The 13,036-nt window shown below is 46.7% G+C and overlaps 1 protein-coding gene across 4 annotated transcripts in view; it reads left to right on the forward strand.

Moving 5' to 3' along the window:
• Window positions 1–13,036, forward strand: part of LOC110504904 (amyloid-beta A4 precursor protein-binding family B member 2) — a 62,701-nt gene that overhangs the window by 4,391 nt on the left and 45,274 nt on the right. For all 4 annotated transcript variants that reach the window (XM_036969915.1, XM_036969917.1, XM_036969916.1 and 1 more), the window contains exons 2-8: window positions 1,622–2,895; window positions 3,801–3,982; window positions 4,439–4,576; window positions 4,810–4,895; window positions 5,225–5,282; window positions 11,255–11,401; window positions 11,494–11,621. In XM_036969915.1, the coding sequence (XP_036825810.1) occupies window positions 1,647–2,895; window positions 3,801–3,982; window positions 4,439–4,576; window positions 4,810–4,895; window positions 5,225–5,282; window positions 11,255–11,401; window positions 11,494–11,621 (1,988 nt within the window). In that variant the 5' untranslated portion in view covers window positions 1,622–1,646. The remainder of the gene's footprint in view (window positions 1–1,621; window positions 2,896–3,800; window positions 3,983–4,438; window positions 4,577–4,809; window positions 4,896–5,224; window positions 5,283–11,254; window positions 11,402–11,493; window positions 11,622–13,036) is intronic.

Consider the following 13,036-nt stretch of genomic DNA (forward strand, 5'->3'; position numbering starts at 1 on the left):
GAAATGTAAAAAAAAAAAAAAACAGTCCTGAAATCAGTAGCAGAAGGTCTAATGTCATTTTGTACAGAGAGACAAAGTGTCCTTATGAGAGATGTTTTGTGTTAAGTATCTGGTACCATTTTAGTATATTGTATGTGTAGTCTGATTGACCTGGTTGACATTATTTTTGTGTCATATTTGAGAGTGAGATGGAGAGTTCCAGAAGCTCTACAGGTTAGTGCCTGCGTGTTCTCTGACACAACAACACCACCCAGAGAAGGACGAGGGACCCTCATGAAAAAGTGCATTGTGTGGAGATATTTTGTCCTAAAATGTAGTCTCTTGTTTTTTCCAAGGGCTTGTCTTGTTTTCAAATCTGCTGTGTCCCGTGTTTTCCATCTTACCATGAAAGAAGCTTGCGTTTGTCTTTGTTTACCTGTGTGTGCGTGTGTGCGTGCTTACATGTGTGTGTGTGTGTGTGTGCGTGCAAGTGTCTGTGTGTGTGTTCATTTGTTGGAGCATGATTGAATTGAAGAACAGAGTATGATAAATAACCAACCACTGAGCCCTAAACTCAAAGCCCCGCCTCTTCCTGATTACATCTGAATTTACAATGATACACTGCACTCCCTCTCTCCCTCTTTCTCTGGCTGGGTCCAGCTGACAGCACAAAGCTGATCACCAGGGACATAAAAGGGTCAGCTAGAGAGTAGGATCTGCTCTGCAGCTTGTCAGCATCAGCCTAGCATCGTAAATCCTTCCAACAGCCTGTCTCTAGCCTTGGCATGGTGTATCGGTTGTGGATGAATACATTGACAGCGCTAAGCCTCATGATTGCCAAGCATGTCAAGAAAATGTTATAGGTTTGGCACCTTGTTTTAAACTGTGACATATTCACCAGATGTGAGAAACAAAAAGGGAGAGAGAGGGCGTTACTGTGTTGGGACACAGTTATAAAACACACCACAGAGTGCGTCAATAAAACCCTCCGCTATTGGTCGATGGGTTGTCAGAATGTTGAATAGTTGAGGCTTTTCATTTTGTGTGAGTGCCATGGCAACAGATCAATGCCAGAGGAGTGGCTGTGGGCCTGATGGTCTGTAGGACTTTATAGAGCCGTACGGAGTATCTTTATTCATGTGTGCTTCTCATTTAGACTGCCTTAGTCATACAGATGTGGGATATTCATTTGATCACCCTGTTGCAGGAAATTTCAACGTATAGTGTATTTGAAGTTTAATATGTCTTCTGAAAGTTTTGAATTTGAAATGTCAGACTTGATTTTTCCCTTACAAAAAATGTATCAACCCCTATAAAAATGTCCATTAATTATAATCCACATAATAATTCACATTTCCTGTTGCAGCAAACTGGCTCAAATTAAGATCCTACATCTGTATGCTGACTTGTCTTGTGTTTCTACCTCATACCTCCAACCCAGTCCTGTAATCCTTCTAACTCATCACATATGGAGAAGACCTGACTCAGGCCAAGTTTCCTTCAAGCACTGTGGTGGATAATGGGCGCCGTCATCAGTATCAGATGTTGAATTCCTATGAGAGCATGGAGCTGGTGTGTGTGTGTGTGTGTGTTTTGTTGTACTCTTAGTGAGTCCTTTCTCCTCTTTTCTATCCCTCTCCAGTTGACCTCTTGACCCCTCGTCAGTCATGATGTCCGTCCACACCCCCCCTCTCTCTCGCAGTGGCTCCTCCCCTTCCTCTGTCGGCCTGGCCAATCGCAGCGGTCCCCCTGCCGCCCCTCCCACCTCCCTCAGCCTGCGCTCCTCCTACAACCAACTATTGGGTTGTGATGTTATAAAGGAGTCCCCTACTGCCATGGAAACGGGGAGTTCTGCCACTTTACCCAAGAGCCGCCATAGATACGCCATGACCAGCGTGTGTAGCGCCATGGGCCTGAGCGACACCCTCGCCCCTCCCGCCCAAAACCAGCCCCCCACCGGTGGCAAGCGCCTCCCCACCAAGTCCTCTTCGTCCTCTTCTCTTTACTCCTCCTCCTCTTCCTCATTCTTCTCCACCAACCCCAAGCTGGCGAAGAATGGTGCCAACCTGCAGAGGAAGGCCGAGACCCAGCAACAGGAGCAGAGTAAGACCAACACAGAGTTCAAAGGGCAGGATGATATCATCACCCCCATATACAGCTCTGATTGGCTGGAGGGGGAGAAAGACAACTCCCAGGCCCCACCTCCATTCTGTCGGAGGACCAAGAGTTTTCTGGAGTTCCATGAGAAGGAAGTGGACCCTCCTAGTGTAGAAAATAAGGAAGAAGAACGTCCCAACAAGGAAGAAGAGGAAGAGGGGGAAGAGGATGAGAAGCACTCCTGCCCTGAGAAAGATCAGGTCAGCCCGGATAAAGAGAGAGAGAGACCTGAGGAGGAGAAACAGACCCCAAAACAGGAGGATTACATAAAGGAAGAGGGTGCCTCTCCAACTGCTAATCAGCCTTTGCTACAGGGGGCGCAATCTCCCCTCATCTCTCCCCAAAACAACCTCAACTGGGCCCAGCAGAACAAGATTCAGAGTTTTCCCCCTCCCCAGGGCAGAAAGGAGGCCTTAAACCAGACCCAGGATCATCCACCCAGGGTTGAGACGCCCCCCAAACCCTCCCGGAGTGCCCAGGCCCCCCCGCCCAGAGTGATCAAGGTGGAGCTGCACCCCAGCAATGAGAACCCGTACCTCCACCGCCCCCCCTCTGCACCCCCTAAGCAGCCCAGAGGGGAGGAGAGCACCCCTCTCCTGCTCCAGACCCCCCCTGCATCCTTCAACCTGGACCCAGAGAAAGGAGCTCCTAAGCTGGGTAGTCTGAGGACAAAGGTGGAGTCTCCCCTGGAGGATGAGGACTCTAGCTGGACCACCCTGTCCCAGGAGAGCCCCTCCCCTCAGACCCCACAGGAGATAGGTGAGAGAATTATATGATATACCTTCTGGCTGGCTGTCTGTCTGTTTGCCTGGGTGGTTGGCTGTCTATCTGTCTGTCTGTTTGTTTGTCTGAGTGACTGGCTGGTTGTCTGTCTGTCTGTTGGTCTGTCTGTCTGGTGGGAGATATACTTTGTGTCTGCCTGCCTGTCTGTCTGTCTGTCTGTCTGTCGGTCGGTCGGTCAGTCTGGTGGGAGATATACTGTCTTAAATAACACCTTATTCCCTATAGTATACTACTTCTGACCTACAACCACAGAGCACTCTGGTCATATAGTATTGTCTGTAGGTATGTCTCTCTCTCTCTCTCTCTCTCTCTCTCTCTCTCTCTCTCTCTCTCTCTCTCTCTCTCTCTTGTTTTCTGTTGGAATTATTTTAGAACACTCAGCCTTGGTTGGAAATGTACCAAGTCTCTCCTTGATGACGGTGACTGCAGCGAAACTGTTGAATCCTTAATGACCCCTGTGAGCCACCGTACTCTGCAGGCAGTGGAGGACGAGAGGGAGAGAGATGGGGTCGAAGGGGAGAGAAAGCGAGCAGAAAGTGAAAGTGAGGAGAGGAAGATAGAGAGAAAACAAATAGAGGGGAGACAGAGAGGCCTGTGTCCTCTGAGAGCTACTTCAGGGGATGAGCCCAAGGGTTGCTATGACAACAGAACAGGATTTCCATCTCAGAATTGACCTAGACCACTGTCTGTGTGTCTGAGTGTCTGAGTTGTGTAAGTGTGCACTTTAGTATGTGTGTGTGTATTTGTGTGGGTATCTAAGTCAGTCTCTCTGCATGCATATACACATATATCTGTGTATGCAGATGAGTGTGTGTTTATGTCAGTGTTTGTGTGTATGTGATCTGTGTGTAGTTAATGTGTGTTGTTGTGTGGTACATCAGATGTGTGGGGTGAGGGGGACCTTCCCCCAGGCTGGCGTGAGGTCACAGACCAATCAGAGGTCTATTTCTGGCATGTCCCCACTGGCACCACCCAGTACGACCGCCCTGTCGCCACGACACCCCTTGACCCACACCCTGGCTCACAGCAGGGCGACACAGTCACACTGAGACCGCCCAGCGAGGTGAGGCCTGACACACACACACAATGTATACATACACACTCTCAAAGGCTGTGTTTAGACAGGCAGTCCAACTCTGGTCTTTTTTTTCATGAATTGGTCTTTTGACCAATCAGATCAGCTCTGAAAAATATCTGATGTGAGAAAATTGAATGTGATTGGTCAAAAGACCAATTAGTGGAAAAAATATCAGAAATGGGCGGCCTGTCTAAACGCTGCCAAACACACACACACACACACACACACACACTATGTACACTGAATCCTGTCACTAGAGTTCCTCTGAAAATGACATATGGCTCTCTCTCTCTCTCTCTCTCTCTCTCTCTCTCTCTCTCTCTCTCACTCACTCACTCACTCACTCACTCACTCACTCACTCACTCACTCACTCACTCACTCACTCACTCACTCACTCACTCACTCTCTCTCTTCCTTCCACTTTCTACCTCTTTCTGCAGCGACCTAGCAGTTTGGTATCAGACAGTTCATTGGAGCCTGTGCCCTCTCCCTCTGGCTCCTCTCCCTCCTCCTCCTCCTCTCCCTCTGATCTCCCTCTGCCTGACAGAGGCTTTGACAACACCAGCTACACTTGCAGTGTAAGACTACACACTGCTAACGGCACCATGTACACAGGCTCAGAAACAACTAAAAATCACGTGTGTACCTTCAAAATTCAATATATCAAATATGAATAAGATATTACTATCTCTCTCTCTCTCTTTCTCTCTATCCCCTCTCTCTTTCTCTTTCCATCCCCTCTCTCTCTTTCTCTCTTTCTATCCCCCCCCTCTCTCTCTCTCTCTCTCTCTCTCTCTCTCTCTCTCTCTAGGAGCTGAAGGACTACCCCGTGTATCCTGACCCCAGCCTGAAAGCTTTTGAAGGAGCTACTCTTCGTTACGCCTCACTGAGACTGCAGTAAGACGCACACACACAAACGCACACTCGCACGCACACACCCACACCATAAAACACACAGACAGTCGATTAAGGCAGCCTCTCACCACCTAGGGGCTGGGTTAAATGCGGAAGACACATTTCGGTTGAATGCATTCAGTTGTGCAACTAACTAGGTAGACCCCCCTTTCCCTTTCCCAGTATTCGACAACATTGCTTGCCAGACATTCAGCATAGCCTGGATTTCTGTTTAGCACATTCGTCACATTTCTCCTGACCATTTGTCATTATTATTCAATCATACACACACACTTGAATGTCTTTGCTCATGGTTATCTCTCCGTCTGTAGCCCTGCCCAGTTAGAGACAGTGGACCTCAACAGTGCCTACATCGACCTAGAGGGACAGGTGAGACCTTCGTAATCACTGATTTTACAAGGTTGGATAAAGGAAAACAATGGAATGCTAACCAGGCTGTCACCTATCCAGAGGAAAGGGAGGAGGGATGGAATGACGTAATGTGCTGCCCTTTGAATTTATCTCTTTCTCTGTAGCAGTACCACCTAGTGGTAGTTTAGTGAACTACTGCCCTGTGCCTAGTTACTAAATGGCACGTTTAAGTTCCCCTTTTATTTATTTCACCTTTATTTAACCAGGTAGGCTAGTTGAGAACAAGTTCTCATTTACAACTGCGACCTGGCCAAGATAAAGCAAAGCAGTGCGACACAAACAACAACACAGAGTTACACATGGAATAAACAAAACATACACAATAGAAAAAAGTCTATATACAGTGTGTGCAAATGAGGTAAGATAAGGGGAGTAAGGCAATAAATAGGTCATAGTGGCGAAATAATTACAATTTAGCAATTAAACACTGGAGTGATAGAGACTGGAGTGATAGATGTGCAGAAGATGAATGTGCAAGTAGAGATTCTGGGGTGCAAAGGAGCAACAACAAAAAATAACAGTATGGGGATGAGGTAGTTGGATGGGCTATTTACAGATGGGCTATGTACAGGTGCAGTGATCTGTGAGCTGCTCTGACAGCTGGTGCTTAAAGTTAGTGAGGGAAATATGAGTCTCCAGCTTCAGTGATTTTTGCAATTCGTTCTAGTCATTGGCATTAGAGAACTGGAAGGAAAGGCGGCCAAAGGAAGAGTTGGCTTTGGGGATGACCGGTGAATTATACCTGCTGGAGCGTGTGCTACGGGTGGGTGTTGCTATGGTGACCAGTGAGCTGAGGTGGGGCTTTACCTAGCAAGGACTTATAGATGATCTGGAGCCAGTGGGTTTGGCGAAGAATATGAAGCGAGGGCCAGCCAACCAGAGCATATAGGTCGCAGTGGTGGTTAGTAAATGGGGCTTTGGTGCCAAAACGGATGGCACTGTGATAGACTGTATCCAATTTGCTGAGTAGAGTGTTGGAGGCTATTTTGTAAATGACATCGCCAAAGTCAAGGATTGGTAGGATAGTCAGTTTTACGAGGGTATGTTTGGCAGCATGAGTGAAGGATGCTTTGTTGCGAAATAGGAAGCTGATTCTAGATTTAATTTTGGATTAGAGATGCTTAATGTGAATCTGGAAGGAGAGTTTACAGTCTAACCAGACACCTAAGTATTTGTAGCTGTCCACATGTTCTAAGTCAGAACCGTCCAGAGTAGTGATGCTGGACGGGCGGGCAGGTGCTGGTAGCGATCGGTTGAAGAACATGCATTTAGTTTTACTTGCATTTAAGAGCAGTTGGAGGCCACGGAAGGAGAGTTGTATGGCATTGAAGCTCGTCTGGAGGTTAGTTAACACAGTGTTCCCCCTGCTGGATAGATGGTGTATGCACATGCTCCCCAACAGAGGTGGTCATGTCATGGCAAGGTTATTATAGTAAACTGAAACTAAAACAAAAACGAATTTTGAAAAATCTATTTAAGAAACTGAAATAAAATAATTAACAAAAATGAAAACTATACTGACACTATAATCTTTGACTCCGAAACTAGCTAAAATAAAATAAAAACCATAATAAATTATGTTAATGTTTTGGAGGGCAAAAGCAGGTAAATGCTGCCCAGAGATGGCGATGTTTCAAATAGTTCTAGCTTGTGCATCACTATCTCTAACTACCTAGTCTGTAGACACATGGGTTGCCTCCTACAATGTACCAATGTTTCAGCATACACATCTGTACAAGTACCTGCATCAGTTGGGACAGAGAGGAGGAGTTGGTCACTGCCTTATCTGGTGAAAGCATTGCCTTATCCTCTTGTTTCCCTAGCACAGGGATGGGGTTTAAAAAATGTTACAAATTTAAAAAGCACAGGGATGGGCAACTGGCGGCCCGCCCCTTCTGTAGGCCTGCCCCTTCTGTAGACCCACCCTGCCCCTTATGTAGGCCCTCCTCGCCCCTTCTGTAGGCCCGCCCCGCCCCTTCTGTAGGCCCGCACCTTCTGTAGGCCCGCCCTGCCCCTTCTGTAGGCCCGCCCACTCAGTCGGGGTCTCAAATTACTGTTGGGAGTTAGAATAGTAATGTGGTTTTGAATCAGCAGTTTTTGTCTTATGTCAGTCACTGACAGTAACCCAGTTAGTCAATGTCAGCTAACATGTTCTAGATTTTTTAGGTGGGCTCTGACTGCATGTGTGGGTATGGATGTGGGTACGAAGCAGACCTACGAGCCGCTACTGCCCCTCATGATGAGTTCAGATTTTTTCTGGCCCCCATCAAAATTGTCCATACCCGCCCTAGTGTAAACATCCCCACTGGACACAAGGTTGTAGCTTGCTCGCTAGCAAGATGGAGAATGCGGAGGTTCTTTTTATGAGTGCATTTTGCTAGATTGTACATCTACCTTCACTAAAACCACAGCGAAGGTTTTGCCTGAGATCTTTGGTTTGGAATGGTAATGTTCTTACACTGTATGTCTCCTTACAGACTACTGAAAGAGTTTGATTTTCAGGCTTGCCCGCCTACCCGTGATTTGTTGGGAGAGTTGTCTGTCTGAAGAGGACCCTTCCTGGATTTCTATATATGTTTTATGTCCAAGACAATCTGACATCCTCCACAGATCTAGTGCTGTTTCTGGGATTCCATAGTCATCACTAACTATCACTAGCTAACAGGAAATATAACCTACAACACACATGGGTACTGGCCTCCCATATATAGGCTCCTTCCTGTCCCTAGTACTAAAACTGAAACTAAAACTGAAATTAAATGATATAAAAACGAAATAGAAAGGTTTCTTTCAAACTAGAAAAGGATAAAAACTACTAAATCAAGTGGGAAAAATAAGTGAAACTACACTGAATTTTGAGAAAAATCGAAAAAAAAGCTAATATAAAATATAAATATAAAATAGTGTCATAGTTTGTTGTTGTTGTTGTTGTTGATGTTGACACAGTCTCTGAGTGAGAATGACCAGTAGGTAAAGAGAGGGAGAAGAAGAAAGGAGGAGGAGAGGAAAGGTTTAGAGAGAAAACAGTAAGGCCTAATGTACCTGGAACCATTCAGATGTAGAATTGCTGTTGAACGTTTCACACATTAACGGATAAAGTGTTCATGTGTGTCTGTCCATATCCGTGTGTGTGCATGAGTGCTTGCTTTTATTTCTGTGTGTTCGCACACATCTGTGTGTGTGTCAGTCTTTGTGCATTTGTCCATGTGTGTGTGAGAACAAAAGCCTGGGGTCTGTCCCTAAAGAGAAGAAGAATACATTGTGGTGGGGTAGAGTGAGGGCTGGCTCTGGGCTCTTTCTCTGTCGCGCTCTCTCTCTCTCTATCTCTCTCTGTCTCTCTCTCTCTCTTTCTGTCAAAGCCCTGGGATGCAGTGAACCACAGCCTTTATATTTTATAAACTGTCAAAATACATCATAGTCTCTCTCACACTATACTCTGTTGGCTCTCTGCTACTTTGACACTGCAAATCCCCTGGGCCTTTGTGTGAGTGTGTGGGAGTGTGTGTATGTGTGTGCGTATGAGTGTGTGTGTATTTGTATGTTTTTTGTATTAGTGTTTATTAATCTGCATGTGTGTGTGTGAGGTGGGGGGGTACTGGGTACTGGGCCAGGGTGAAAGTAGAATTAATTTCTTCCCTGTACGGGACCTCCTATATGTGCACATGCACAGAAAAATGTATGGTCCGAATCATAGAATTTCACATCAAATCAAATTGTATTTGTCAAATGACCTTACAGTGAAATGCTTACTTACAAGCCCTTAACCAACAATGCAGTTTTAAGAAAGTAAGAAAGTCTGTGTGAGTCTTGATGTCGACCACTGCTGTCCCTGTGAGTCTTGATGTCGACCACTGCTGTCCGTGTGAGTCTTGATGTCGACCACTGCTGTCCCTGTGAGTCTTGGTGTCGACCACTGCTGTCCCTGTGAGTCTTGATGTCAACCACTGCTGTCCCTGTGAGTCTTGATGTCAACCACTGCTGTCCCTGTGAGTCTTGATGTCGACCACTGCTGTCCGTGTGAGTCTTGGTGTCGACCACTGCTGTCCCTGTGAGTCTTGGTGTCGACCACTGCTGTCCCTGTGAGTCTTGGTGTCGACCACTGCTGTCCGTGTGAGTCTTGATGTCGACCACTGCTGTCCCTGTTAGTCTTGATGTCGACCACTGCTGTCCCTGTGAGTCTTGACGTCGACCACTGCTGTCCGTGTGAGTCTTGATGTCGACCACTGCTGTCCCTGTGAGTCTTGATGTCGACCACTGCTGTCCGTGTGAGTCTTGGTGTCGACCACTGCTGTCCCTGTGAGTCTTGGTGTCGACCACTGCTGTCCCTGTGAGTCTTGACGTCGACCACTGCTGTCCGTGTGAGTCTTGGTGTCGACCACTGCTGTCCGCGTGAGTCTTGATGACGACCACTGCTGTCCGTGTGTGTCTTGATGTCGACCACTGCTGTCCCTGTGAGTCTTGACGTCGACCACTGCTGTCCCTGTGAGTCTTGGTGTCGACCACTGCTGTCCGTGTGAGTCTTGATGTCGACCACTGCTGTCCCTGTTAGTCTTGATGTCGACCACTGCTGTCCCTGTGAGTCTTGGTGTCGACCACTGCTGTCCGTGTGAGTCTTGGTGTCGACCACTGCTGTCCCTGTGAGTCTTGATGTCAACCACTGCTGTCCCTGTGAGTCTTGATGTCGACCACTGCTGTCCGTGTGAGTCTTGGTGTCGACCACTGCTGTCCCTGTGAGTCTTGGTGTCGACCACTGCTGTCCCTGTGAGTCTTTATGTCAACCACTGCTGTCCCTGTGAGTCTTGATGTCGACCACTGCTGTCCGTGTGAGTCTTGGTGTCGACCACTGCTGTCCCTGTGAGTCTTGGTGTCGACCACTGCTGTCCCTGTGAGTCTTGGTGTCGACCACTGCTGTCCGTGTGAGTCTTGATGTCGACCACTGCTGTCCCTGTGAGTCTTGGTGTCGACCACTGCTGTCCCTGTGAGTCTTGATGTCAACCACTGCTGTCCCTGTGAGTCTTGATGTCGACCACTGCTGTCCGTGTGAGTCTTGGTGTCGACCACTGCTGTCCCTGTGAGTCTTGGTGTCGACCACTGCTGTCCCTGTGAGTCTTGGTGTCGACCACTGCTGTCCGTGTGAGTCTTGATGTCGACCACTGCTGTCCCTGTGAGTCTTGGTGTTGACCACTGCTGTCCCTGTGAGTCTTGGTGTCAACCACTGCTGTCTGCGTGAGTCTCGGTGTCGACCACTGCTGTCTGTGTGAGTCTCGATGTCGGCCACTGCTGTCTGTGTGAGTCTCGTTGTCGGCCACTGCTGTCTGTGTCAGTCTCAGTGTCGGCCACTGCTGTCTGTGTGAGTCTCGGTGTCGGCCACTGCTGTTTGTGTCAGTCTCGGTGTCGGCCACTGCTGTCCGTGTGAGTCTCGGTGTCGGCCACTGCTGTCTGTGTCAGTCTCGGTGTCGGCCACTGCTGTCCGTGTGAGTCTCGGTGTCGGCTTGACATAATGTAGATGTTTTCATCTAGCCACATGGCAGTTCAGAGCGTAGGCTACACCACAAGTTTTCAAGTCCATTCGCTCATTTTTCATGTCTCTGACATGCGGTAATGATAAAAAAAAGTGTTTTGTTTTAATTATTGTGATAGGCTCATGTTTTACCGGTACTGCGTACCCCCACTATACCACCTTACTTTCACCCCTTGAGCGCACACCCATGCTATCTGCTGAAGTATAGCCTACCACTGTTAAAAAGTATTCCCATTACACATTTTACCAGAGATCTACAGATACACTTAACGGACCGTCTTATTATTACCCCTACTAATGAGTGCAAGTGTGTTTATTAATCAGTGTGTGTGTGTGTTGGGGGGGCTGCTGGGTAAGAGTCTGTATATATTATTTTAAATTAATATGAATTAATATATGTGTGTTGTAGTCATTCCCGGTGCGTTCTCTGGGCTGGGTGGAGATGGCAGAGAGAGATCTGACAGAGGGAAGGAGCAGTGTGGCAGTCCATCACTGTATCAGACAACTGTCCTACTGTAGGAGGGACATACAAGACTCCGCTGGGGTCTGGGGAGAGGTGAGGACACTGTGTGTGTGCGTGCGTGTGTGTGCGCGTGTGCCCGTGTGCGCGCATTGACTGATATATTGACATATTGATCGTCCCATCAGGGTAAGGACATGCTGCTGGTGCTGCAGGACCGTGATCTGACCCTGGTTGACCCTGACGACCACAGCCTGCTCCACTCTCAGCCAATCAGCAGTATACGTGTGTGGGGCGTTGGCCGAGACCACGACAGGTGAGGAGGACGGGAAGGGGGGGTCATGTCATACTCCCGTATTACAGCCGTATTACACCTAGTAGAACACCTAGCGAATATCCTTTATTACAGGCGTATTACACCTAGTAGCACGCTTAGTGAATATCCTTTATTACAGGCGTATTACACCTAGTAGCACGCTTAGTGAATATCCTTTATTACAGGTGTATTACACCTAGTAGCACGCTTAGTGAATATCCTTTATTACAGCCGTATTACACCTAGTAGCACACTTAGTGAATATCCTTTATTACAGCCGTATTACACCTAGTAGCACGCTTAGTGAATATCCTTTATTACGGCCGTATTACACCTAGTAGCACGCTTAGTGAATATCCTTTATTACAGCCGTATTACACCTAGCAAATATCCTTTATTACAGGCGTATTACACCTAGTAGCACGCTTAGTGAATATCCTTTATTACAGCCGTATTACACCTAGTACCACACCTAGTGAATATCCTTTATTACAGACGTATTACACCTAGTTGCACATCTAGTGAATGTCCTCTTTGCAGCTTTATTACACCTAGTTGCACACCTAGTGAATATACTGTATTACAGCGTATTACACCTAGTAGCACACCTAGTGAATATCCTGCATTATAGCCATATTACACCTAGTAGCACACCTAGTGAATAACCTGCATTACAGCTGTATTACACCTAGTTGCACACCTAGTGAATATACTGTATTACTACCATATTACACCTAGTAGCACACCTAGTGAATATCCTGCATTATAGCCATATTACACCTAGTAGCACACCTAGTGAATATACTGTATTACTACCATATTACACCTAGTAGCACACCTAGTGAATATCCTGCATTATAGCCATATTACACCTAGTAGCACACCTAGTGAATATACTGTATTACTACCATATTACACCTAGTACCACACTTAGTGAATATCCTTTATTACAGCCGTATTCCACTTACTGGGACATCTAGCGAATATCCTTTATCACAGCCTTATTACACCTAGTAGCACATCTAGTGAATGTCCTCTTTGCAGCTGTATTACACCTAGTTGCACACCTAGTGAATATACTGTATTACAGCGTATTACACCTAGTAGCACACCTAATGAATATACTGTATTACAGCGTATTACACCTAGTAGCACACCTAATGAATATACTGTATTAAAGCGTATTACACCTAGTAGCACACCTTGTGAACATCCTGTATTACAGCTGTATTGCACCTAGTAGCACACTTAGTGAATATCCTTTATTACAGCCATACTACACCTAGTAGCACGCTTAGTGAATATGCTTTATTACAGCCATATTACACCTAGTACCACACCTAGTGAATATCCTTTATTACTGCCATATTACACCTAGTAGCACTTTTAGTGAATATCCTTTATTACAGCCATAT

The sequence above is a fragment of the Oncorhynchus mykiss genome, chromosome 31, assembly GCF_013265735.2.
Source record: "Oncorhynchus mykiss isolate Arlee chromosome 31, USDA_OmykA_1.1, whole genome shotgun sequence".
NCBI classification, from domain to species: Eukaryota; Metazoa; Chordata; class Actinopteri; order Salmoniformes; family Salmonidae; genus Oncorhynchus; species Oncorhynchus mykiss.